This window comes from Rhinolophus ferrumequinum, chromosome 20, assembly GCF_004115265.2.
Source record: "Rhinolophus ferrumequinum isolate MPI-CBG mRhiFer1 chromosome 20, mRhiFer1_v1.p, whole genome shotgun sequence".
Classification (NCBI taxonomy): domain Eukaryota; kingdom Metazoa; phylum Chordata; class Mammalia; order Chiroptera; family Rhinolophidae; genus Rhinolophus; species Rhinolophus ferrumequinum.
In genome coordinates, this window is record NC_046303.1 from 10957097 (window position 1) to 10981976 (window position 24880).

The window sequence follows — 24880 nt, forward strand, 5'->3', positions numbered from 1 at the left end:
AATTTCCTGACATTTCATGCTGGATTCTGCTAAAAATCACTTTCAAAAGTATAGTTTTTTTCCCCGAGTTATTACTATGCTCATTCTTTCCCTAACTATGAAATTTTTTTTCATAGGTTGCATGTAATTTGTTCATTTATTTTTTCCCCCTATCTTCAAAGATGGTATTAATTCTCATTGTTTCTTAAATGAAGACCAAAATTAGTAGTTAATTGTGAAAAAACAGTTAAAGTGAGAATTATTAAAAAATGATCTGTTCATTTTTTACTCACTTTGTGTTAACTGAACTCAAATAAATATGTTTTGTTCGCTGATCTTTAGTTCAGACCCCAGGCTGTTTCCTGAATTTTGCCGATTTGGGAACTCACATTTGTCTTGCATGGACCCTGCCCCATCTAAGATTTCCAGTTTCATTTCTTCAGAGTGAAATGAGAACTTAAAGGTACTCATGAAGCAAACTAAGTGCAGAGCCTCTCTAAATTTTTATAATTGTTTTCTACTCTTTTACAGTTTTCACACCTATTTTTGACAGCAGTTCTTTTAGTAATTGTCTAAAGCATTGAACTTAGGTTCTATGGACATAACTCCATTTTTGTGTTCAGATTTTATTGGTTTATGTCATATTTAATTACGTAATTCTGATAAGTGCAATTTGTCAAAACAGGGTTTAATTTGGAATAAACCACACTAACACTTGTAAGCATCAATTCAACTAGCAAACAAAGTGAGAGCCACCAAAGGGTGGGCTACTACGTCGTCATGAATGTTCTATCTTGTGGACCTTGAGCAGAATGGTTTACAGAAGGGAGCGGAAGCAGCAATGAATGCAGAAAGTCTCTGAAATGGAATTCAGTTAAAAGAGCTTCAAACACAGCTGTGGTTCTCACACTCTCCCATGCATCAGAATTATGTGCATGGCTTGCTAAAACACAGATTGGGGGGCACAACCAAGAGTTTCAGAGTCAGTGGGATTGGGGCAGGATTTGTATTTCTAACAAGCTTCCAGGTGATGCTAAGGCTACTGATCCAGGGAACACACTTTGAGGACCATTGAATTACAGTCAGTTTTGGTGGTGTGGATGGTGACAAGTCTCTTCAAACTTTAGCATGCATCAGGCAGCAGGCCAGGTAGTATTTTTCCATCTGTCCTACTTGCCGACCTTCTAGTAGATAGACATTGGTTTTTCTGTTACTCTTAGTTCTTGGTATTGTATTGAAATTTTAATACATTTTTTCTGTGCCTACCTAGGAACTTTACTTGGAATTTGAGAGAAGATGCTATGAGGGCTTTTAATATCTGCATGTTCATTGTTTTTTTGCTTCCCTGAAAAAAATAAAACTACTATTTAGCTTTTTCAACCCAGCTGGGCATGCTGTTTTCAAATCATATGTCCCCAAGGCTCCTTACAGAAGGAAAAAAACAACAAAAAAAACACATTTCTGTCTGTCAGAAAACATGTGTTTGGCAATAGCTCGCCAGCTGTGGAGTGGAAATGCAGAAATGTGGGTGTGTTGTCAGCAAGCTGAAGACTGAGAAAGAGACCGATGATCTGATGACTCTCTGACCTCCCTTCCAGAACTGGCTCACGGAGCTGGAGATCTTCGCTATAATCTTCTCAGCTGCCATCCATGACTACGAGCATACTGGGACCACCAACAATTTCCACATTCAGACCCGGTGAGGATGTTGAAATGTTTGGAGAAGAGGCAAGAGGGGGCCAGGGGTAGAGTTCTATAAGCCAGAGAGGTGTCGTCACCTTTCTTGTGCATGGTGGCTCTATTTTAAGTTTCTGGAAAAGTGAACTTTTAATCAAGAGATCAGCCTGGTCAGCTTCAATGAAGAAGCCATCTGCTCCTCGTTCTCAGATTTTATTCACTTCTAATATGGGTCTCCTTTTCCTCTCTATGCTAATGCTAGCTATTTGTCATTTATGTATGTACTATGCATACTCTGCCTGTTTCTAATAGGAGGTGGGACAGTTTACATAAAGGCACAGATGTCGTGTAGACTAATCAGTGAGGACAGGCAAGGATTGGAGTGTTTTTGGTGACATGAAGAATAACCGAGCCTTCTTACCCTCTGATCTTGGGATTCTGGTGATGCTCTCCTCATTCTCCCTGGTTTCAACTCTGCTCCGTTCAGTGCTTGCATCCCTGCCTGGCACAGAGCTCGGGAGCTAGGCTGTCTCATGTGGGCCCCCTTCACTATGGGTACCCTCTGCACCCTCCCTAATGAACTGCACAGGTAAACACCGACCTCTGAGTGGGATATTAAATACGGGTCCACGTGCTCCACTCTGAACCTCTTGACTCTTAACAGACATCACTAATCAGTTTTGGTATTTTTCCTTACTAGCTGCAGATATATCCTTAGCATTCCTCTCAGTACAGAATTCCAGGCAAGCAGTACCAGTCAATTGTCATTTTCATTTAAGACGAAAGCTTATCCGCCCTTTTCTGGAATGAGGACTTACCTTCTCTGAAGGCAATGATGTGGAACTGGAGAGAATCTGCCATAGGATTAACTGGGCCTTGACATGGGAATCAAAAGAAGCTAGAATTTAGGGCGAGTTGGCAAAGAGAAAGAATATAACGGGAAAGGGCAAGAGTTGAATACCAAAGAAATACTTGCTGATTTCACTTGAAAAAGCAGGTGCACGCTCCAGATAGGTTTGTGTTCATAAATCAATCTACTTGTATTGAATGAACCCAACACTTAATTATGGGGTACACAAAAGAAGACAATATCGTCTGATCTGTGTTCGGAAGGGCAACTTCAGTAGAACGGATGCAGACAAAAGGACTTAAGCCGTTTGCTTTATTTTCTACCCCCGTCCTTCTCACACAGAGTCATCTCAGCTGCTGCAGAACAGCCGTTTGTAGTTCTGTTGTGAGGTCTTTAACACAGGGAATTCCACAGAGCAGCTCTGTTTCATGGACCTCTGCGAGTGGAGCCTTAACTCTGAGGATAGAGGTGGTGCTGAATTGCACCTGCTGAGGGAAGAGAGGTGGGTGGAACACGGTACACAGATCCTGGCTGGAGACCAACATCAAAACCCATCACAGCACAGAACAAAGGGGCTTAATTATAGGAGATGGAAAATAGCTTAATGTCACAAAATATACTTTGGTGGGTGCCTTCCTTGCTTAACAGATATGAGATCAGATCTTTCACCTCCAGATTTGCATGTTTTGTGCTATCTCCATGGGAGTAGGAAAAGTTTGGTTTGGAATGAAATTTAAACATTGGCTTTCTTTAATGGAACTTTATCTGAAGCATCTTAGCATGTCGTGTGCTCCATGTTCAGAAAACTAAGTCTGTGACCAGTTTTTTTTGTCCTTCGATGGTATGTTAAGTCTAACACGTTAAAGGCATGCTAGCTATAGTTCAAAGTTTGGCCAATGAGGCAGAAGTTATCTTGGGGAACAATGGCCCAACTGTCAGAAGATCTCGCCTTCATTTCAATCCTGACACTTAGCCACCGTGGGGCTCTGTGAAGTCACTTTACATCTCTGGGACTTGTCTTCCTTGATGAGAAACGAATAAGCTGTAATAATCTGAGATTTCACTAAATTAAGGATTTTGGAATAGGATACAGCCCTGTGTTTGGTGTCATTCAGCTGTGGAACGGTCTTTGCAAAAGCGACTAACAATTGCCATTAATTCTTATATTCTTTACTCTCAATCTTCCATGTATTGCCTCTGCATGGCAAAAACTTTAAGATCAAGCTATTACCAGAGGAATTTGCAAACTGTACCTGCCTGGTGGTATGTGTTCAGAGAATTATAACTAAAATTCTTATAAAAGAATAACTGAAATAAATTATTTTCTTGAATAAAAAGATTCAAGTTGTTTGAGAAAATATAAGGAAGTTTGACTTGACCCATATTAAAAAAAAATGCCTTTGCTACTAGTACAGATAATTGAAATGTAGTTATAGAACAGTTTTCAGAGAGTTCTCAGGTTGGATATCACATATTTTACATCTACATATTGACATTAACATACCCACATATATTGATAGATAATTTGTAGTGTTAGTTTTAGCTTTTTGGCTGACATAAATGGCATAGGGGCAAAGATAATTGCTAAACACAGGAAAGAAAGATGGTAATTCTACCTTGAGAGAGTTACCAGAAAAATCTCAATTGTTTAACATCCTAAATTATTTTGCTTGGCTTTCTGTTCAGGTCTGACCCAGCTATACTGTACAACGATCGGTCTGTATTGGAAAATCACCATTTAAGTGCAGCTTATCGTCTTCTCCAAGAGGATGAGGAAATGAATATTTTGATCAACCTCTCAAAGGATGACTGGAGGTAAGGATGAGACAAAAGAGAGAGATTTGGAGACCAGGAAAGAAACTGTGAGGAGAGATGAACTAAACTGCTTTGAAGAAATCCATTAACCGAAAGATAACGTATGTCTAGTATCCTATGTCTTTGTAGAAAAGCGATTTTAATATCTGATAGATTCTATTGGGATATGTAAATGCATTTGACTTTTTATGACTTTTTAAAATTAATGTATTACCAGATATTTAGTGCATTTCAAAGTGGAATAACATGGAATTCCACTTCCAGCCGGCCAGATTAACTGTTAATAAACTCATCCTCCTGCAAATAGCGACTATAAACTATGGACAAAATACAAACACACAGATGCATCCCCCAGTGGTTTGAGGGCTCTAGAGAGTGAAAAAAATTCAGGCACGTTTTGAAAGGGTGTCCGTATTTGGAGACTATGACAGAATGAGGTGAGTGTGACATTTTTGTGACTTTATGCTGAAGGCAGTCTCAGTGAAGTCAGCAACACTAAATGGCTGAAACTATATTTATACAAACACCTCCACTATTTTTACGGCTAGATAAACCATGGTAGGAACAACCAGAGCTCCTCGCAGGTAAGTTAGAACCTCAGAAAAGAGAGACTGAAATAGGGGGAAACTCAAGTTCTGTGACAATCTAAAGAACTTATTTGAAATAAGAGCAGGAATATGTGACTTACTTATAAGGGAAAAGACAATCAATAGATGCAATCTCCAAGATGAACTACTGTTGGAATTATCAGTAAAGGACTTTTAAAGCCATTATTTATGCTCAGAGAGGTAAAGGAAAATATGCTTGTAATAAAATACAGTAAAACTTAACCAGTGAAATTAAAGAAGCACAAACAGAAATTTTAGAACTGAAAAACACTTAAATTGAAAATTCACTACATTGGCTAAGTAGCAGGTTGGAGAAGAAAGAAGAAAGAATCAGTGAACTTGAAAATACCAATCAATATTATGCAATTTGAAGAAGTGGGAAACAAAAGATTTTTTTGAAAATGAGCAACTTAGGGAGCTATAAGACAATTTCAGGTGGTCAAATATAAGGAGAGTTGAAGTTTCAGAAAGAGAAAAGAGAGAGAGAACGTGACAGAAGAAATATTTGAAGAAACAATGGCTAGAAACTCCCCAAATGTGGTGAAAGATATATATTTATAGATTAAAGAAGCTCAGCAAACCTAACTCAGGATAAATTCAAAGAAAAGCACACTTACACACATATTATAGTCAAACTGCCAAGCATCAAAGATAAAATTAGAGGGAAAAGACACATTATATTCAAGAAAATCATTTGGATTACTGTGGACTTTTTGTCAGAAATCATGGAGGCCAAAAGACAGTGGAATAACGCCTTTAAAGTGCTAAAGGAAAAAAAATGTTGGCACAGAATGCTCTATCCTGTGAAAATATCCTTTAGAAATGAAGATGGCATAACATTATTTTGAGATAATGGAAAAACACAGAAATTTATGACCAATAGACCTGCATTATACAAATACTATAGAAAGTTCTTTAGGTAGAAGGAAAATGATACTAGAGGAAAATCAGATTTTTAGGAAAGAATAAAATTGTAAAAATCTGGGTACATATAAAAGGCTATTTTTCTTAATTTCTTTAAATTAAGTGCATATGACCAATAACAATAAAAAATGTAATATCATCTCATGAGTTTACAATGTAGGGAGGTGTAATACATCTAAAAACCATAACATAAAGACAGCTATAACAAAAAGACTGGTAATAAGTAAATGGACCTGTCCTGTTACAAGATTTTTACATTTTACGTGTAATAGCCTGCAGATCTTAAGATTGGACCTACACCATCAGTTCTCGTTTTCAGGCTTTTGGACTTGGACTGGAACTACACCATTTGCTTTCTTGGGTCTCCAGCTTGCCCACTCACCTTGGGACTTGTCAGCCTCCTTAATTACATAAGCCAATTTCTTATAATAAATCTCTTTCTATATATGTGTACATCCTCTTGGTTCTGTTTCTCTGGAGAAACCTGACTAATATGTAGGGTTTATCCCAGGCATGCAAGGTTAGTTCAGCATTTAAAAAATCAATTAAAATAATTCACCATATTAAAAAAACCCAGTAAAGCATATGGTCATTTCAATAGATGCATAAAAAGCATCTGACAAAATTCAACGTTCATTCTTGATAAAAATTCTCAGCAAACCAGAAACAGAACTTTCAACATGATAAAGGGCACCTATGAAAAACCTATGCCTAACATCATGCTTAATAGTGAAAAATTGAATGCTTTTCCCTAAGATTGGGAATAAGACAACAATGCCTAATCTTACTCTCATCAACCCTGTAAGATGTTTATAGTAGCAGATGACCTGATTGTCTAAGTAGAGTATCCTAAGAATCTGTAAAGAAGCTACTAGAACTTATAATAAGTCTTTCAAAGCCACAGAATACAGAGTTAATGTAAAAATGTATATATAGTTGACCCTTAACAGTGAAAAGAACGGGTTAGAATGGTGCAGGTACACTTATACACATATTGTTTTCAATAAATACTGTAAATATACTTTCTCTTCCTTACAATTTTCTTAATAATATTTGCTGGTCTCTAGATTTCTTCATTGTAAGAATACAGTATATAATACATATAACATTACAAAATATGTGTTAATTTACTATGTTATCAATAAGCTTCTGGTTAATAGTGGGCTATTAGTAGTTACGTTTTGGGGAAGTCAAAAGTAATATGTGGATTTTAGATTGCATGGGGAGTTGGCACCTCTAACTGTCGTATTGTATCTAGACTAGCAGTAAACTTGGAAAATGAAATTAAAATAATTTATTTTGCAATAGCACAAAAATATAAAATACCTTATAGTAATTTTAATAAACAAGAATAACTCTTGTTCACTAAAAACTACAGAACATTGCTGGTTAAAGAGGACCTAAATAATAAGAGGACCTAAATAAATTGTCATGTAGTGGAAGACTCAGTATTGTAAAGATGTCAAGTCTTCCCAAATTTATCTATAGATTCAACAAAATCTCAGTCAAAATTTCAGAAGAATTATGTTAGAAATTGGAAGGTTATTCAAGCATTAGGTATAAATGCAAACAGAACTATTTTAAAGTAGAAGAACAAAGTGAAAGGATCTGTACTACCTGATGTCAAAAAATATGATAAAGCTACAGTAATCAAGACAGTGTTTTATTAGTGAAGAGATAGACCTACAGATCCATGGGACAGAGCTGAGAGTTTAGAAATTGATTCATCATTGATTTATGACAAAGGTGCCAAGGCAGTTCACGGGGGAAAGGAAAATCTTTTCAACGAATGGTGCTGGACCAAATGGATATCCTCATGGAAAAAACTAACTTTGACCCTTACCTCACACCATACTCAAAACTCATCATAGACCTAAACGTAATAGTTTAAAGTGGTAAAACTTCCAGAGGAAAACATAGCAAAGTCTTTGGAGTAGGTGGAGTTTTCTCAGATGGGTCCCAAAAAGCATGAAGCATTAAAAAAATTTGACAAATTGAACTTTATCAAAATTAAAAACTTTTGCTCTTTGTTAAGACATGGTAAAAAAGAACAAAGCAAGCCAAGAAGTAGGAAAAATTATTCACAACATAGTTATCTTACATAGGAGTTGTATGCAGAATATATAAAGTATGTTTACAACTCAGTAATAAGACAAACAACTCACTTTTAAAGAGAAAGGTTTGAAACAGACATCTCCCTAAAAAAAAAAAAAGATATACAAATGGACTTCCAAAAGATGAAAGGAGCCTGAAATCATTAGTTACAAAAGAAATGCAAATCGAAACCACAAGATATCACTACACATCCCTGTAGTGATGACTGAAAATAGAATGACTAATGTTAATGACAAAAATATAGAAAAACTGAAACTCTCGTATACTGATGATCAAAATGTAAAGTGACATAACAGTCTGAAAAATCTTTGGCAGTTTCTTACAAAGTTAAGACGCTGAGCTACCTTATCAACTTGCTATTCTAATCCTAGGTATTTACCCACGAGAAATGAAAACATATATCCACACAAAGACTTGTGTATGAATACTTACCACAGCTTTATTGATAATAGCTCCAAACTAGAATTTAATAACCCAAATGTCCATTAGCTGGTGAATGGATAAGTCGTTGTGTACTCATATGAAGAAATCCACTCAGCAGTAAAATCAAATGAACTATTGATGAACCACTATGTGGATAAATCGCAAATCATGCTGAGTAAAGGAAGCAAGAAATAAAGAATACATTTTATAGTGTGTGTGTGTGTGTGTATGTGTGTTTACATGGATACATGTATATATCTAGTGTCTAGTTTAATATGTATATATGTGTGTGTGCATATAAATGTATAAGTGTATATATACATTTATATGCACACACCTATGTGTCTGTTTTATGTCTCTCTAGATCATTTGCGTTTTTTAAATTTATATATGTAGGTATGTCTGTGTATTATAAAACTAGACAATGCAAGTGATCTAGAGACATAAAGCAGATCAAAAGTTGCCTGGGATATGGATGGACCTAGAGAACATTATGCTGAGTGAAATAAGTCAGTCGGAGAAAGACAAATACCATATGATCTCACTTATATGTAGAATCTAAAGAACTGAATAAATGAGCAAAGTAAACAGAAATAGTCTCAGATATAGAGGAAAACTGATGGTTGCTAGATGGGAGGGGTGTGGGGATGAGGGTGAAGGGGAAGGGATTAGACAGCATAAATAGGTACCCACAATATTGCCACGGGGACATGAAAGACAGTTTGGGGAATATAGTCAATAATGTTGTAAAGATTTTGTAGGGTGTCAGATGGGCACATGTCTTACTAGGGAGACCACTTCATGGACAATATAGATACTTGACCACTGCAGTATACACCTAAAGCTGAAGTTGAATAATATTGTATGTCAACTAGAATTTAATATATATATATATAGTCGCGGAATATGGAGTACAGTATAGGGAACAGAGTCAATGCAATTGTAACAGCTATATATGATGTCAGAGGGACAATGGATTGGGGGAGGGGAGTTATCACTTTGTGAGGGATGAAATGTCTAACACATTGTTTTGTACACCTGAAACTAATAATACTGAAAAATATATATATTTAAAACATTTGGGAAAAAAAAGGTGCCTGAGGCCAGTCAGTAGAGGGAGGGGTGAACTGCAGAGGGGTTTGAAGGTGATGGACAAGTTCAGTATCATAAATGTGGCGGTGTTCTCCAAAGCTTACGCTTGTTCACTGTGGAGACTCATTGAACTGTACAGCTTAAGTGGAAGCAGTGTATTCTATGTACATCCTACCTGAATAGAGTTGTTAGAGCTCGTCAAAAGATGAGTGTTTGTCAGGGGCCGCGGGAAGGGCAGGAAGAATGAAAAGGTGGAGCACAGGATTTTGGGGTGTTGAAACACCTGTATCCAAGTGTAATATGGATCATCAGTATGCCTCCTAGGATTATTTTCAAATTAAATTTTTCTTAAAACTTTGAACTCAGTTGAGAAAGGAATGCTTTACTACACTTTCACTGACATTGCTCCTGTGAGTTAATGTTCTAAATGGTATGTCCATTCTACGTGTCATATTCCTAATAAGTGATTTCCTTAATCCTTACCCTTCATTTATTCCTCATTGAAAGAGCCCACCTAAAAGGCTGAAGGTAGATTAGAAATGTCACAAGTAATTAACTGATTTTGATTAGAAGTGGCAACAAAAATAAACTAATTTTTACTTTCCATTTTTTACTTTCATCTTTTTTTCTCCATGGGTGTCCCTGAAAGGGAATTTCGGACCTTGGTAATTGAGATGGTGATGGCCACGGATATGTCCTGTCATTTCCAACAAATCAAAGCAATGAAAACCGCTCTGCAGCAGCCAGAAGCGTGAGTGGGCCTGTGACTTGATATGTTTTTTTATGTTTGAGCTGATACTTGTCCATGCCATTGCAGCTTTAAGGAGTACCTCCTTTGGAGTACGTGCCTGAATGGTCTCATAAAGTGGGGGTGTTTGGAGCGGAGAGCAGGAGAATTGTACATATCACATGTAGGTTCTCTTCAGGGTTGAAATACGTAATAGGACTGGTAACAGTTTGCCCCAATTAGAATTTAAAATACTTCCCTGTGGGGAACTAAATTATCAAAGGTCTACTCAATGCAGGGGCACTACATAAAAGTCGGTGAGTGACTCGGGTTCTTGTTGTCTATTTTCATGATGCAGTCATTCCAGAAATAGTTTTGAGTCAATTTTTGAGGTGCCCAGCTCAGTAAACATGGACACCAAGCTGATGAATAAACATCTCAGTTGTAGGATGAAATGACGCCCTCCCCCCAGTTCAGCTGAAGCGGGATTTGAGGTGGGAGAATGGAAAGGATTAAAAAAATGAATGCTTTTTAAAACTCTTATTGAGGTTCCGAAAGTTTAGTCATTGTGTGTTTGGGTCCTTTGGGGTTTACAGAATTGAGAAGCCAAAAGCATTATCCTTGATGTTGCACACAGCAGACATCAGCCATCCAGCAAAGGCATGGGAGCTTCATCATCGCTGGACCATGTCACTCCTGGAGGAATTCTTCAGACAGGTACCTCACCTTGTCACTGTGCTATCCCTCGGCTGTCATCACTGGCTAGCTTCTGAATGTTGTATTTCAGCAATGCTATGATAAGGACTATTGACAATAATGTTCTTTGGGGAGGGAGAGTTACCAGCTTTTTTGTTTCTACCTCCTGGTCATGTGATGTTTGAATCTTACTTAAATTCTGATTCTCAGGACATTATGGTATTTCTATCCGATGCATTTCTGTTTGGAAAGGAAAAAACATTTCCTTGTGGCAGCCTTTCGTCAAAATGTCACCTAAGGAGCCCTTTTATTCATTTTTTTTTTTCTAATGGGTTGACCAAATGATGGCAATTTTGGCATTGCCGTGTGGGGTTAAGGTGATCATCTTTAACTCGTGTGTCTGATATAATTGGTTGGGTTGTTTCTTTTGAGCTGGCAAGCAATGTTGTTTAATTCCAAAGCCAGGTATGGCAATTTGGGGTCAGGAAATCACTAGAAGCTACTGTTGCAATTGTATTTAAAGTTACTACATCCTAAGACACAGGGCTGTGTTTTCTACAACAACATCCAGAGTCTTTTATGAATATATTTTGCTTTAATTTTTTTTTTTAAAAGGTACAGAGAAGTAGAGAGATAGAAAGTGAAATAAATGTGTGGCACTAGGACTGATGTCTCCTCAACAAGAGTCGCCATTAAAACATCTGCTTTGAGATGTGAGGCCCTGAAGTTAGCGGTGTCGACATAAGAAATTTTGAAGCCAGCAGAGAATTTTTATGAAATTATTTGAGCCAAACTGGCAACAGTTCTAGGAAGCACGATCTCAAATGCTCTGAAGAATGAGTTTTGCAGTTTGTTTTATACATTTGGGATTAAGGAGAGAATGTAAGGAGGATTATTAAATACATGAAGATGGGAGAAAGCAAGGTGGGGAACTCTCTATGACTGGATTACAGGCTAGTTAACAAGATTATTTGCCCTCTTGAGGGTGGTCGTCTTCTGTGAGGTCTGATGAAGAGGCATTTCAAAAGTTTGTTAACTAGATGCATAGAAACAATGGGCAGGGCTGCTTAAGGGAAAAGATAAGCCTTTTACTAAAGTAGTGCTAGGCCTGGGGTGTGACTACCACCATGACCTGCCCAGGTAGGAATTTGTGATCAGATCACCTGTGAACTTACTTTTAGTTAGATTGACTACAGCATCCCTTTTTTATCCACTAAGGTGAGATGACATGAAGATTTGGGGACCTATATAACGGCTAAGTTAATGCAGTTAATTTTTGTTAATTCAGGAGGGAGGTTCCCATCAGGGATTCAGACTTCTGAGTTTCCGTAAACCACTCCTTAACTCCAGTCTCCCCTTTGTCTCCCAAACTAACAAGACATATGCTCTTTCAGTGGTTACTTAGATTTTTCAAGGGAATTCTTCTTATGATTACTCTTATTTTTATGATTGTGGTTTGAGAGGAGAAATGGTAGAAGGCATCTATGTATGTGTTTTGTTTTGTTTTTTTTCTTTTGAAGCTGTGCACACTACCTGGTAATGAGGTGGGACTGGAGTTAACAGCATATTAAACGGAGTCCAAAAGGCCCTTTATGGGTGTTTTTATTCCAACTGGTTTGTGTCCTGGGATTAATCAAATCACCCCTCTAGTTCTCAGCGGTTTTATCTGTGATTTTTTTTTTTGGGGGGGGTTGGTATTTAGGGGAAGGTTGGACCAGATGTTTTCTTAGGGACTTTCTAGCATTACATATCCTACATTTCTTTTATCTGCCCATAGTATATATCAACACATGCACATACACATGCAAGCCTAAACTGTTACATGAATACACCAGCAGGTACCTGTGGATGAAAAAGGAAAATAACCTCACAGGGTGATCGGATCACAAATTCCTACCTGGGCAAGTCAACATGGGTAGTCACGTCCCAGAACTAGAACTTCTTTCGTGAAAGGTTTATCTTTGCCTTAGGCCAGCCCTGTCCATTGTTTCTGTGCATCTAGGTGAACACACCTTTGAAATGCCTCTTTTCAGACCTCCCAGAAGTGAAACCACCCTCAGGAGAGCACATCATTTTGTTAACTATCCTATAATGCAGGCCCCACCTTGCTTTCTCCCACTTTCCTGTAATCTTCCTTGGTTCCCTCCTTAGTTTAAAATACGTAAAAGAAACTGCAAACTTCTATTCTAGGAAGCATTTTTCTCAGTCAATTGAGATCTTACTTCCAGGCATATCCTCTGTTTGGTTCACATACATTTTTATAAGAATTCTCTACAGGTTGGACGTTTTTACTTTGACATACCCTATTCAGCATGTGGATGTTTCCCCTTGCAAAGTTATCACTTGTCTCACAGAATAGTTCTCAAGGGGAACCCAATGGTGTGGGAGAAACTAGAGCTGTACAGATGTGGCTCCTTTGTATATACAAGAATGGCTCTGCAAATTCATTCTTAAAGAAGGGATAATTTTGAGTCATTTTTCCAGAAGCTGTTTTTTTAATATTATTAAGAGTATTTTCTCCAAATATCCACTCCCCTTATCATATACTTTTGCAATAACACCCCTACAGGTAGGAGTATTTAATCTGCAGCCAAAGGTAGATAGCTAACTCGTATACGTTTGAGGTAGTGAAGTGATTTCCTCTTTTGAATTGTGAGAAAGTGAATATGAGAAATCACTTAAATATGTGAATTTTTTTTCCCATAAAGGAAACCTTGTTTTCATACACATATGCTTGAATTGAATGAAAATGTGCTAGAGGCAATGTGAAAAGAACCATATTGAATTTCTCGATTATTGGGACTGGAATGTTAGCTCACTGGACTGGAATGATTTTTTTTTCTCGTAATTATGATTCACTAAATTATTTTTATTGACTTAGTATTTTAACCCAGATGTCATAAACCATTGTAAGTTAATCCATGTAGGAGAAATGTTGCCTCAGCTCTTAACTATAGATTTTAAATTGGACAGTTGAAATGGGAAATCTCAATGGGACTGCAGAGTCTTTGAAAAAATTACATTTGCAAGTTGGGTTATATTTCAAAATAAGGGCATAGCCTTAGTCGCGATACCAGACCTTCCATGCTTTGCTAAAAGAGTAAGTTTCGTCTTTAGTTTTATAACCATAATTTACAAAATCCGAGCGACTGCCTCAGGGTGGTTTTCAATAAAATATTGACTTTAAAGAAGTATAAGTTTGCCTTTTTGGTAAAATATGTGTCGTAAAAGTCTTGAGGTTCATTTCCTTTGTATTGCTGTATATTTTTATATTTTGCAAACGTTTCCTGCAGTTCTTTTCAGTTCCTCTGTCTGTGGTTATTTTCCCATTTTTTATTTCTCATTTCATATATTAGTGTTTTTTTCCTTACTTCGTTATGAACTTAGCTGTTTTATTGGTTTTTTTAATTTTATGAAGCATTAATTAGTGTTTTAATTCTTATTTATTCATTTCTTCTGCTCGAGTTTATTTTGTTCTTTTGCTAACTCCCTGAGTTGGGTGCTCAATGCATTTATTTTCAATCTACCTGTTTAATATTAGAAAATACAAGGTTAGGAGTTTGTGTTGTTCTTATCATGAATCTCAGAGGTTCTGATATGCAGTACGTTCACAATCATTCTCTTCTAAATATTCCCTAATTTTGGTTTAAATTTTTTTCTTTTTTTTTTTTTTACTCAAGAGTTGCTTCAGGTAGATGTTTATATAATTTTCTAGTGGTAGGTTCCTTTGCTTTCTAGTTTTGTAATTAGTTTATGGCTTATTGAAATTTGGTTAAATAATTTTTTCATTGTTTGTATTTTATTGTGAAATTCGTTTGTCACCTACTATATAATCAATTTTTGTGACAGTTCATGCTCTTGAAAAGCAGATTTATTTTCCTACTTGCAGAGTATATAGAATTCAGAGAACACCAGGTACATTGACCTTACAAATTATATCATTTAGATAATTTATATATCATGTTTTGAAATTTGATCTATCGTGGGTTGAAAATATTGACCTCTTTAGTAAAGAGAAAAGTGTATGAATAATTCTACAAGGGCCAATAGTTACAGAGTCATAAAATATTGTGTCAATCAAGTTGGACTCCCCTGTAGAAGTACATTTTTTTATATGACTTTCTGCATATTTTTTCCAATTCATAAGTCTGTCCTCAAAAGGAAATTCAATGATTACCTTTTTGAAATAGGCTTTTAATAGTTGAGTGTACTCAGCTCATTAAATCCAAAAGATGTAAGTGGTATGTAGATATGAGTGTGGGCAAGTCCATGCGTGGGACAGGAAGTTGTTTAATACGCACTTTTTCAGTAATAAAATCAAAATTAATGCTTACATTTTAATAGTCAAGTAGGTAGAGTTCACCACCTCCTCTTCTAACCCTTCTAAACATTAAAATGTACCAACAAGACGCTTGCATCCCTGCTTTGTAGGGCATGAGAATGGGTTTTATTTGTTTCAGCTAAGCTATCCCACTAACCCATGTGCACAACTATAACATATGTTACAAATATTCTTCCTTCTCTTCATACTGCCCAAGTAGAAACAGCTCAGGAGTAAATCATTTTTATCACGTCACTTGAGAGCTAGACAGCCCCCACAAGGCACACGAGACAATGAGGAGCCTTTGTGTCCCGCAGGGTGGCTCTCTGGGGATGGGTGCAGAAGGAACCGAGCCATCTCAGGATTATTCTGGGGACCTTTGGATGTCTCCAGCACCCATTGTGACCCACTGTTCAGCTTCCTCAGATGCCCACACCTTTTCCTTCCTTTCAATAGATGTTAACTGTATGTGTGAACTAGCAGCCTTTCTTTTAGGTAACCTGCCTTAGAAAGTAAAAGCATTCAGTTTTTGAGCTGGGCCTGGTTTTTGAACCATTACTCTTTATTTACTATTAATTTGTTGGTGATATTTGTTATAACCAGCGTGTATTCGGTGTAACGAATTCACTAAATATTTCTCCAATCTTGGCTTCAATATTAGAGATACCTATTGGGAAACAATCATAGTTCTTTTTATTTATTTACATATATTTTCTCATTGAATCCTCATCATAACTTGATGTGGTAGAGATCATTATTCCACACATTATAGATCATAGAACTGAAATGTAGAGAGAGAAAATAAACTTCCTACGATCACACAGCTCGTGGGACAAAGGCCAGATTCAAGCCCAAGTCCGTAGCCATTCACCTGAGTGGATTCTTTCCTTGTGAAATGAATCAGCACAATGTCACTGCTACGTGACGTATGTTCCCTTTCCTCTGGTGTGTGGCTGAAGTGTTGAGCTTCTGGTTGAGGGTTCTAAAAACCGTCTCCATCATGATGTAGAATTTCCATAGCACTTGCTTATGATAGTGACGCTGTTTGGTGATGTTGAAAATATGGTGGCCAGAGAATCACGTTTTATTACTGTCTCACTCGATAAACACAAGTGATTGTTTGCTACTCTGCTTCTTTTTTTGGTCTACATTTCATTATGGTCTGAGCCCTGTGGTTAAGAACTCCCATTGTGTGTGGTTGTAGGTAGCACAGGGAGAAGAAATTCAAATCAGGCCAGTCTGAATTTGTGTTTTGAACTTCGCCCACAGCTGGGAGGGGCTCACTGGCTCAAGAAAGGGCACAGGCTGACACTAGACAACTGGAGAACACGCAGGACTTGTGACTGCCGTGTTGGCTCTAGGCTGGGTTGCTTTTCTTACTTTCCTCAGGGGACCTGTTGCTACCTGATGAGGCTTTCTATATCACACACAGCATGCGCCTTTGCAGTCGGATGGAGTGATTGAGCCCCAGAGGGCGTCAGCCTCTTGGTGTCTTATATGCAGAGAAGCAGGCCCCATAAGGACTTATTACATAATGAATTGTGATAATTAAAATAAAGACCAGTGGCCTTCATGGCAGCTGAAGTTGCTAGATAAAGTCTGGGTGGCTCAGCCTGCAATTGTTAATTTACGATGACCTCATTTTTTTTTCTAGGGTGACAGAGAAGCAGAGCTGGGGCTGCCTTTTTCTCCTCTGTGTGACCGAAAGTCGACCATGGTTGCTCAGTCACAAGTAGGTACGTGTTTGCGAGCCCTTTGGATGGAAGGAAAAACCAGAGAGTGGTGTCTGGAAGTAAGCTCAGTTGTTCCCAGTCGTTCTCTGACTTGGAACCAGGCTCCATTCTGCTGTGCTGGGTTCCTGGCTTTGGCCTGATGGACTGATGGAGCCGTTCTCCCCATCATTCTCCCTGGAATGTGGCTGGCTCATGGGAAGATTAGACAGTGACACTCTGCTGTCTCCATCATTTCCTGCCAAGAGAAAAAGGGACCTTAAGTTTCCAAGGCAATGGCAAGAATCAATGGCAGGAAGCCCATTCTATTTCAGCCAATCCATTTTGCCTCGATATTGGAAGTGTCCGTGGCATTTCTCTTCAATGGTACTTCCTTTAGCCCTGTTTCTAGGACATCCCCATTTCCTGGATGACCTCACTTCCAGGAATGCCTCTTTTTGAATGTTTCCTTTCTTTTCTCCCTTCTTCCCTCCCTTTCTCTCTCTTTTCCTTCCTTCCTTCCTTCTTTCGTTTCTTCGTTCCTTCTTTCCTTCATTCCTTCTTCCCTCACTCCCTCCCTCCCTCCTTAAAAACTTTTCAGCATCTCGTATTTTTTTTTTTTTAGGATAGCTTTTGTACTGCTACTACCTTTTGTACCATAATATATATGTATTCCAAAAATCCTCAGATATGAAAGTACCAGTGTCATAGATAAATTAAATGTCATCAGTGCTCTCCACTTAGGAAGAGTCTGAAATCGTTCAAAAAATAAATGCAACAAGGACTTATTGATATTTTGTTCTGCGTGTTTTGCGTACTTATTCATTTTTTTCCCTAGTAATATATCAAGTCCCCGTTAGATGTAGGGCACTGCTAGGCACTATAATAGATGTTATAAAAAAACAAAAACAAATTATACGTGGGACCTGCTCCCAAAGACATTGAACCAGTATTGGGTGGTGGGCAAGATGTTATGAAAACAAAATCTGTTGGAGTATTAAGGTGCTAAGGTAGAATTTTGTACATGCTGTCATCGGGTACAGAACAGTGTGTGAACTATTAGACCCAGAAAGACTTGTTGAGGGGTAATATTTTAGTTGAGTCCTAAGAGATAAGTAGTCAGTGGCTAGGCAAATGGTGATATGTGTTAGAGGTGTGTTAGGGGCAGCTGGAAGGGCATTTCAGACAAGGGATTAGCATACATTAAGCAGGGCAATTTAAAGCAGTCTGGTATGGTCAAGGGATTATAAACAGTTCCATATGGCTGGCATAGAGGGTAGGGAGTAGAATGAAGGAAGGGACATGTTTGGAGAGAAAATCAGGCCCAGATTACATATTACATTAAGAATAGTTTGTGCTGTGTACTTTCCTGCAGGAAATGAGAGTATAGCTAAAGAATTTTAAGTAGGGTTAAAAATGTGTATAAATTGATGTTTTAGAACAAGAGTCAGCAAACTATAGCCTATGGAGTAAATCTGGCCCACTGCTTGGTCTTATAAATAAAGTTTTATTACAACATAGCTAAGCTCATTCGTCTGTATATTGTTGATGGTGGCTTTTGTACTACAGTGGCAGAGAGAAGGCATTGTCATAGATACGGCCCATGGAACCTTAAATATTTACAATCTGGCCCTTTACAGAAAAAGTTTGCCAACCCCTGTTTTCAAAAGATTTCTTTATCAGTAATATGGAGGATTAATTGGAGGGTTTTGTGTAAGACCAGAGGCAAGGAAACCAGCTGGGTGATTCTTGCAGGATTACAGGGAAGAGATGAGCGGCAGAATTAAGGTAGTACAGGGACTCTCCAGGACAGAAGTGGCATACAAGACATTAAGGATTTGGCTGTCCCCAAAGCTAAGGTAAAGGCAGAATCTAGATTAAGTGGATGCACCGTGGTACCATTTATAAGAACTGGAGGGTAAGCGAAGACTTAGTTCTGATTTGGACATGTTGAGTGTAAGTTGTAAGAAAAAAAGGTGAAAATAGTGTCATCAGACACTACAGTTTCCACTTAAAATTGTGCTGGAATTAACTACAATTCAGTGTTTCTTACCAGGATACTGTTGTAGTAGATTGGGGCAATTCTTGTTTTGCCAGTTACATTATAGGACCTGCAGCATCTTCACTGCTGGGCATGAAATTCCAGTATCACCTCTACTTCAGTCATTATGAAAACCAAATAAGCATTTATATATTTCCAAATACCACATTTCCTTTGGTATTTCATTTCCTTCCGTCTTCATGTGGCTGCGTAATGAATTGCCACCAGTGGTTCCAGTTCATATATTTTCTTCCGATGCGTCATAGAACACTTCGGTATTTTTGAGTTGTTGTGACAGTCATTCTAGCCCAACATCAACTATCTCCCCAGCATGGCCATCTCTCAAAAGTACAGTTCCAGACCTGAAGCCTCTCCAGTTTCCAACTCTGTTTCTTCCAATGCTGTTGACCGTCTCCCATTCCGCTGCGTCCCCTGTACCTCAAAGTCAGCAGATGTAAGACTTAGCCCATCTGAGTCTTTCTCCCCCATTTTTCCTGTCTTCTCTGCTTTGCTGTTGGAGGTCTCTGACAGATCCCACCTAGCCGCAGGACCACTTCCTGTTGTGTCTGTATCTGTGCCTCTTTTCCATTCCCTCTCACATGGCACTGGATCCTGCCGTTCTTACCTTTCCTTTGAGTTACTGCAACTTCTTCTAAAATGATTTCCCCAGACTCAGCCTCTCCCACTGTCTCCCTTCCCATCCTTCTTGCCAGATTAGTTTCCCTAAAGACCATTTAAAAAATCTTCTTATGATGCTGCCCAAACATCTCAAGAGGCTTCTAGTGCCCATCTAAGTCCCAACCCCTTAGCTCGACACTTAGGAACCTCCCTCTCTGAGCTGATGGTGACCTGCCTTCCCAGGCTTTCTCTATCTGACCACAAAAGAATCCCTAAGCCCTCACACACATCCTGCATTTATTCCTATCCTTGTTGCTTTGCTTATTCCACCCCTTGCTGCACCCCACTTCCCACCAGAGTGAATAGCTATAGGGATCAGCACAAATATCACAACCTCCATGAAGCTGTTTGCAGCCCTCTCAGTGGGAGGGGAAAATATCCTCCCTCCCTTTATCTTTCCAGGAGCCTTTATTGGGGCTTCCCCTTTGGCCCTTTCCATACTCTAGGGGTCATTTTTTTGTGCTCATTAATCTCTCCTAAAAACTCCTGAAGGCAGGCAGTTTATGTTATACATCTTAGTCTTTTATGCAGCACCCATCATGGCATTTGTGGCAGAGTGGATGTTGAATTAATATCTTTTAAGCACTTTATTGAACTATCTACTAAAAAGTCATAGGAAAATTATGTAGGAGAAATGGAGCTGACTCATGATATGCAAATCAAGGAATATATTAAATGAATAAAACCAACCTCCTCACTCCTAATCCGATCTGGAGCTCCTTTGTAGATGAGTTTTAAAAGAAGGAGAAGACTCATCAGTTTCCATGAGGAGAGATGGAAAGACCCAGGTTAATACATAGGTTCTCTGAGGCACCGCTGTTTGTCTGCAGGTTTTATTGACTTCATCGTGGAACCCACCTTCACTGTGCTCACGGACATGACGGACAAGATTGTGAATCCGTTAATTGATGAATCCTCCCAAACTGGTGGGACAGGACAAAGGCGTTCAAGGTCAGTGGAGAAGCTTGAAGGCTCGGGGTCAGCTTGGCCTGTCCATGAGGATAGAATTTTTCTTTTGGAAGGGATGGGGGTGGTATTTCATAATGATGTTTGCCCTACCTCCTTCTCATACTGTGTTTCCCCGAAAATAAGACCGGCTCTTATATTACTTTTTGCTCCAAAAGATGCATTAGGGCTTATGTTTAGGGGACATCGTCCTGAAAAATCATGCTAGGGCTTATTTTCTGGTTAGGTCTTATTTTCGGGAAAACATGGTAAGAGAGGTGTCTGCCTCTTTCTTTTCTCAGATGAGTTGAAGTTGTACTATTTCTACTACCCAACATGGCCTGTAAGGGGGTGACCAGGGTCTAAATCACGATGGTACCCCATATAAGCTCCCTCCACCCCACACTCCCATTTTCTCCTGTGGTGCCTTTGCTTATGGTGGGCTGAAACATCCTGCTGCCATTCTTATTAGCTGTGCAATCTCAGGCAAGTTGCCTCAGTTTCCCCCTCTGAGAAAATGTTGATTATCATTCTCATAGGTTGCAGGGAGGGTTAAAGGAGCTACTCAGTCCAAGTAAAGCCCGTATAACAAAGCCCAGCCCAGAGGAAGTGCTAGCCGCTACAATACAGCAAACACTTAGTCTTTAGTAGTCGTACTACTGGTAGTTACTACTAGAGCTACCCCTCTCCTCCTCATCCATGCAAAACCTTGGAGTTTGTCATAAAGGACAAAGGAGAGAAATAGATCGAATAGGAAAAAGAGAGGAAAAGAGCAAGAGAAGCAGTCAATTGGGAGAAGGGAAGGCAAGAGGAATTTTAGGAGAGTGGGATCCCAGGGATGCTCCAGGTGGATGGACCCAGCCACAGCCGAGGCGCCTGCCTGAGTCCCACAGGCCCACAGCTCTGCAAGCGCAGGGCTGAAACGTGCTCTGCTTGTCTAGTCAGCTTCAGGTGTTATTCAGCGGGTTTGCATTCATGGCAGTCACTGCTTTGGCCAGCTGCAAGTGTGTGATTCTTTTCTGTAAAGTTACCCAGAAGGATGGCACTTTCTAAATTTGCAAAGTTGCCCATGTTTCAAGTGTCAAGTAATAGTGATATTAAAAAAAAGGAAAGGTCTCTTACACGACTAGTGTCCAAGCTATCTCTGCCCCTCTACCTCCCCCCAGGAATAGGAACATAAGGAAATCAGCTTACCCTGCCTTGGGGATCCTGCGATCAGAGGCACCTGAGTGCAGGGGGAGGCAGGGTAGGAGAGAAAGAATACCTAAGTCGTGGGTTAACTTGGAATAGTGGGCAGTGTGGGAGCAGGTGGGTGAACTGTGGGATCAAGTTGAAGCCTGCATTCAAATTAGTTAATTTCAGAAAGTTGAAGACAGAAAAGTCATGTAGAGGATTCTGGTCATATTGAAAAAGAGGATACCAATGAGCAGATAAGAAATATGGGGAAGAGCGATACTCGGAAGGCTGAAATATTGATTTTTTCTTTTTCCTGCTGAAAATACAGAATTTCCCACCTATCACCTATGGAAAAGAAGACTTACAAACCTTAGGACCCAGGAATTTCCTGGCAGGAACTTGATGAGTGCAAACCACTTCTCATTTGGGCTTGCTCGTGGGCATGCATTTTGCAGACACTAACCCTCCTCTTTGCTGTGATTTGTTTGTTTGTTTCATCCTCCAGTTTGAACAGCATCAGTTTAGCAGATGCAAAGCGGTCAGGTGTCAAGAGCGCTGGGTCCGAAGGAAGCGCCCCAATCAACAACTCCGTCATCCCTGTTGACTATAAGAGTTTTAAAGCCACTTGGACTGAGGTGGTGCACATCAATCGGGAGCGATGGAGGGCCAAGGTACCCAAAGGTAAGCTGCCATTGGGGAATGTTCCAGAAGGCGTAGCCCACCCACTTGGCACCCACTCACGAAACAAGGCATTGTGCCCCCTGATTCATAGATGTTGCACAGGAAGTAGAATCTCACCATGTACATTCAAATTGCTGAATGGTAGCACCTGCCCTCTTTTGCCCTTCATTATATCTAAAACTCAATGCGCGACAGAGGGCTGCAGACCGCCACGCCGCCTCACAGTGTGAGCTTGATGCTCTATGACTAAACTCTTCTTGGTATGACGGTCGCACAGCGGATGGCTGTTGTTATTTCTTGGTTTCTGCTGGACCATCTTGTCATTCTCATTTCATATCACGTGGCACAATTATGAAGCCTTCATGTCTTCTTTTATCTAAGCAAAGCTTGGCCAATCGCCACCTCAGCCATTACGTTGAGACAGAAGGAGTTGTAATTTCCTTACGTGCATTTTCATCTTCCTTTGATGTTCAGAATTTCCTTTCAGTCATTACTCAGACTGATCTGCAGAGATGCAGGTAACCTGCAGGTAAACAGAAATCTGCAGCAGCAAATATCATCAAAATTCAGATTAGGAAAGACAGGGACATGGTTGGCTCTTGGTGCTCAGAGGGAGCTGATTCCAATGGATTTGTGGAGGCAAGCCTTCCACACCAGCCATTTTTGTTTTTTATTTTTATTTTTTGGCTAACATCTATTGAGTACCTGCTGTGTGCCAGGCTCTGTACTCCATACCGAGGGTGCAGAGATGAGTAACACATGTCCTTATCATCAAAGCTCACAGTCTCCTGGAGGGAGGGGGTACTACTATAGATTTCGTTTCAAAGGAACAGTGGAGTTCGGTCAAGGCCTTGCACTCATCGCCAGCACCCACCAGGCCTGAATGTCCCTCATGTCCCAAAACACATGTCCCATACTTTTATCCACCCAGCGTCTACATAAGTGAGAAGAATGAGAATGGCTGGGAGAGCATGTTCTGGCAGTCTTGGTCCCTCATACATTGGGGGGCTGCCGCTAATACGGGAGAGAAGACACCTCACTTGGAACTGGAGTTATGCAAAGGCCAACCACTGAGACTTATCCACAGAATCCTGTCCAGGGGGCTGCTCATTTCAGGTGGGGCAAAGCATTTGTATTTACGGTGCTTTTAAGGCCTCTTTGGGCCCTTACCATGTCAGGGCCGATGTTGCACTGAGCTATGGAGGGAGCCCGTGCCTCGTCCATATTTTAAAAGCAGCCTTTCACAGTTCCTTCAGATGCCTTCAACATTTAAATCCTCCCTGCTGGCAGGCGTTGCAAGCAGAGATGACAGCTACTGCATCATCTCCAAGGAAGCACCCGCTTGTAATCAATTACACTCATTACACTTGAAAACCCAATTCCTGACAACACCCAATATAAAGACGTACTTCAAAATAATTTGTTTGCAATTATCTGGCTTACTAAAATTGCCTTCTGAAACTAATCACCTGAGGGAGCATGAGCCAGTTTCTTTACCAGGAGAAAACTGGCCCTTTGAGAAGGACAGGTAAATAAACAGCTAATAATTTTTAAATCCATTAGGCATGCTGATAGAGATATGCTTAAGCTATTGTGGAAGCATAAAAGGACTTGTCTCTAACACTGAGTGGGGTGTTTGCAAAGGCAGCTGGTAGCCAGGACTTGAAGGGTGCCTGGGCTTGAGCCCTGAAGGTGTTGTATGTAGAAATAGAGAACAGGGAGAAAGGGGATGGACCTAGGCACAGAGCCTGGTTCTGTGTATTTTGTGGGAGGATAGTTTGGCTTTCAAAGCGGGATAGGACAGAAGCGTTGTTCAAGGTCAGTGGAGAAGCTTGAAGGCTGGGGGTCAGCATGGCCTGTCCATGAGCATAGAATTCTTCTTTTGAAAGAGATGGGGGTGGTATTTCATAATGATGTTTGCCCTACCTCCTTTTTATAAGAGAGGTGTCTGTCTCTTTCTTTTCTCAGAGGAGTTGAAGTTGTGCTATTTCTACTCTCCAGGACAGCCTGTAATGGAGTAATTTCAGTTGTTGGGGAGAATTGACTCCCTACCCCATGCCTTGTGCTCTTTGGGAAATGCAGGTAGATTCTTTGAGAAAATTTCGTTGGGGGGAATGATAATGCACCTCACAGAGTTGATGCAAAGAACAGAAATAATTTATGTAAAGAGCTGAGGACAGAGCCTACATGCGGTTCGTTGCCTGTATGTGTTAGCTGTTCCTTTTAAAAACCGGAAAAGAAAGTTAGAGGTTTGAATGCAAAGTTAAGAAGATGGTGGTAAAGTAGCAACCTGTAACTATTATTTTGTAACACGTTCAGCCTCCCGGTAATGCTGTTGACTGTTGGATGTTGTGTTAAGAACCATCAGTTTACATCTGTTTTTCTGTTGGTGATCGGTTTGTACTTGATTATCCCAGGCTGTT

The 24880-nt window shown here is 39.6% G+C and overlaps 1 protein-coding gene across 7 annotated transcripts in view; it reads left to right on the plus strand.

Annotated features, from left to right (window-relative positions):
• PDE1C (phosphodiesterase 1C) overlaps window positions 1-24880 on the plus strand; it is a 424317-nt gene that overhangs the window by 338254 nt on the left and 61183 nt on the right. For all 7 annotated transcript variants that reach the window (XM_033088617.1, XM_033088620.1, XM_033088619.1 and 4 more), the window contains 7 exons: window positions 1578-1678; window positions 4193-4321; window positions 10133-10234; window positions 10807-10927; window positions 16882-16963; window positions 20486-20606; window positions 22282-22457. In XM_033088617.1, coding sequence (XP_032944508.1) covers window positions 1578-1678; window positions 4193-4321; window positions 10133-10234; window positions 10807-10927; window positions 16882-16963; window positions 20486-20606; window positions 22282-22457 — 832 coding nt within the window. The remainder of the gene's footprint in view (window positions 1-1577; window positions 1679-4192; window positions 4322-10132; window positions 10235-10806; window positions 10928-16881; window positions 16964-20485; window positions 20607-22281; window positions 22458-24880) is intronic.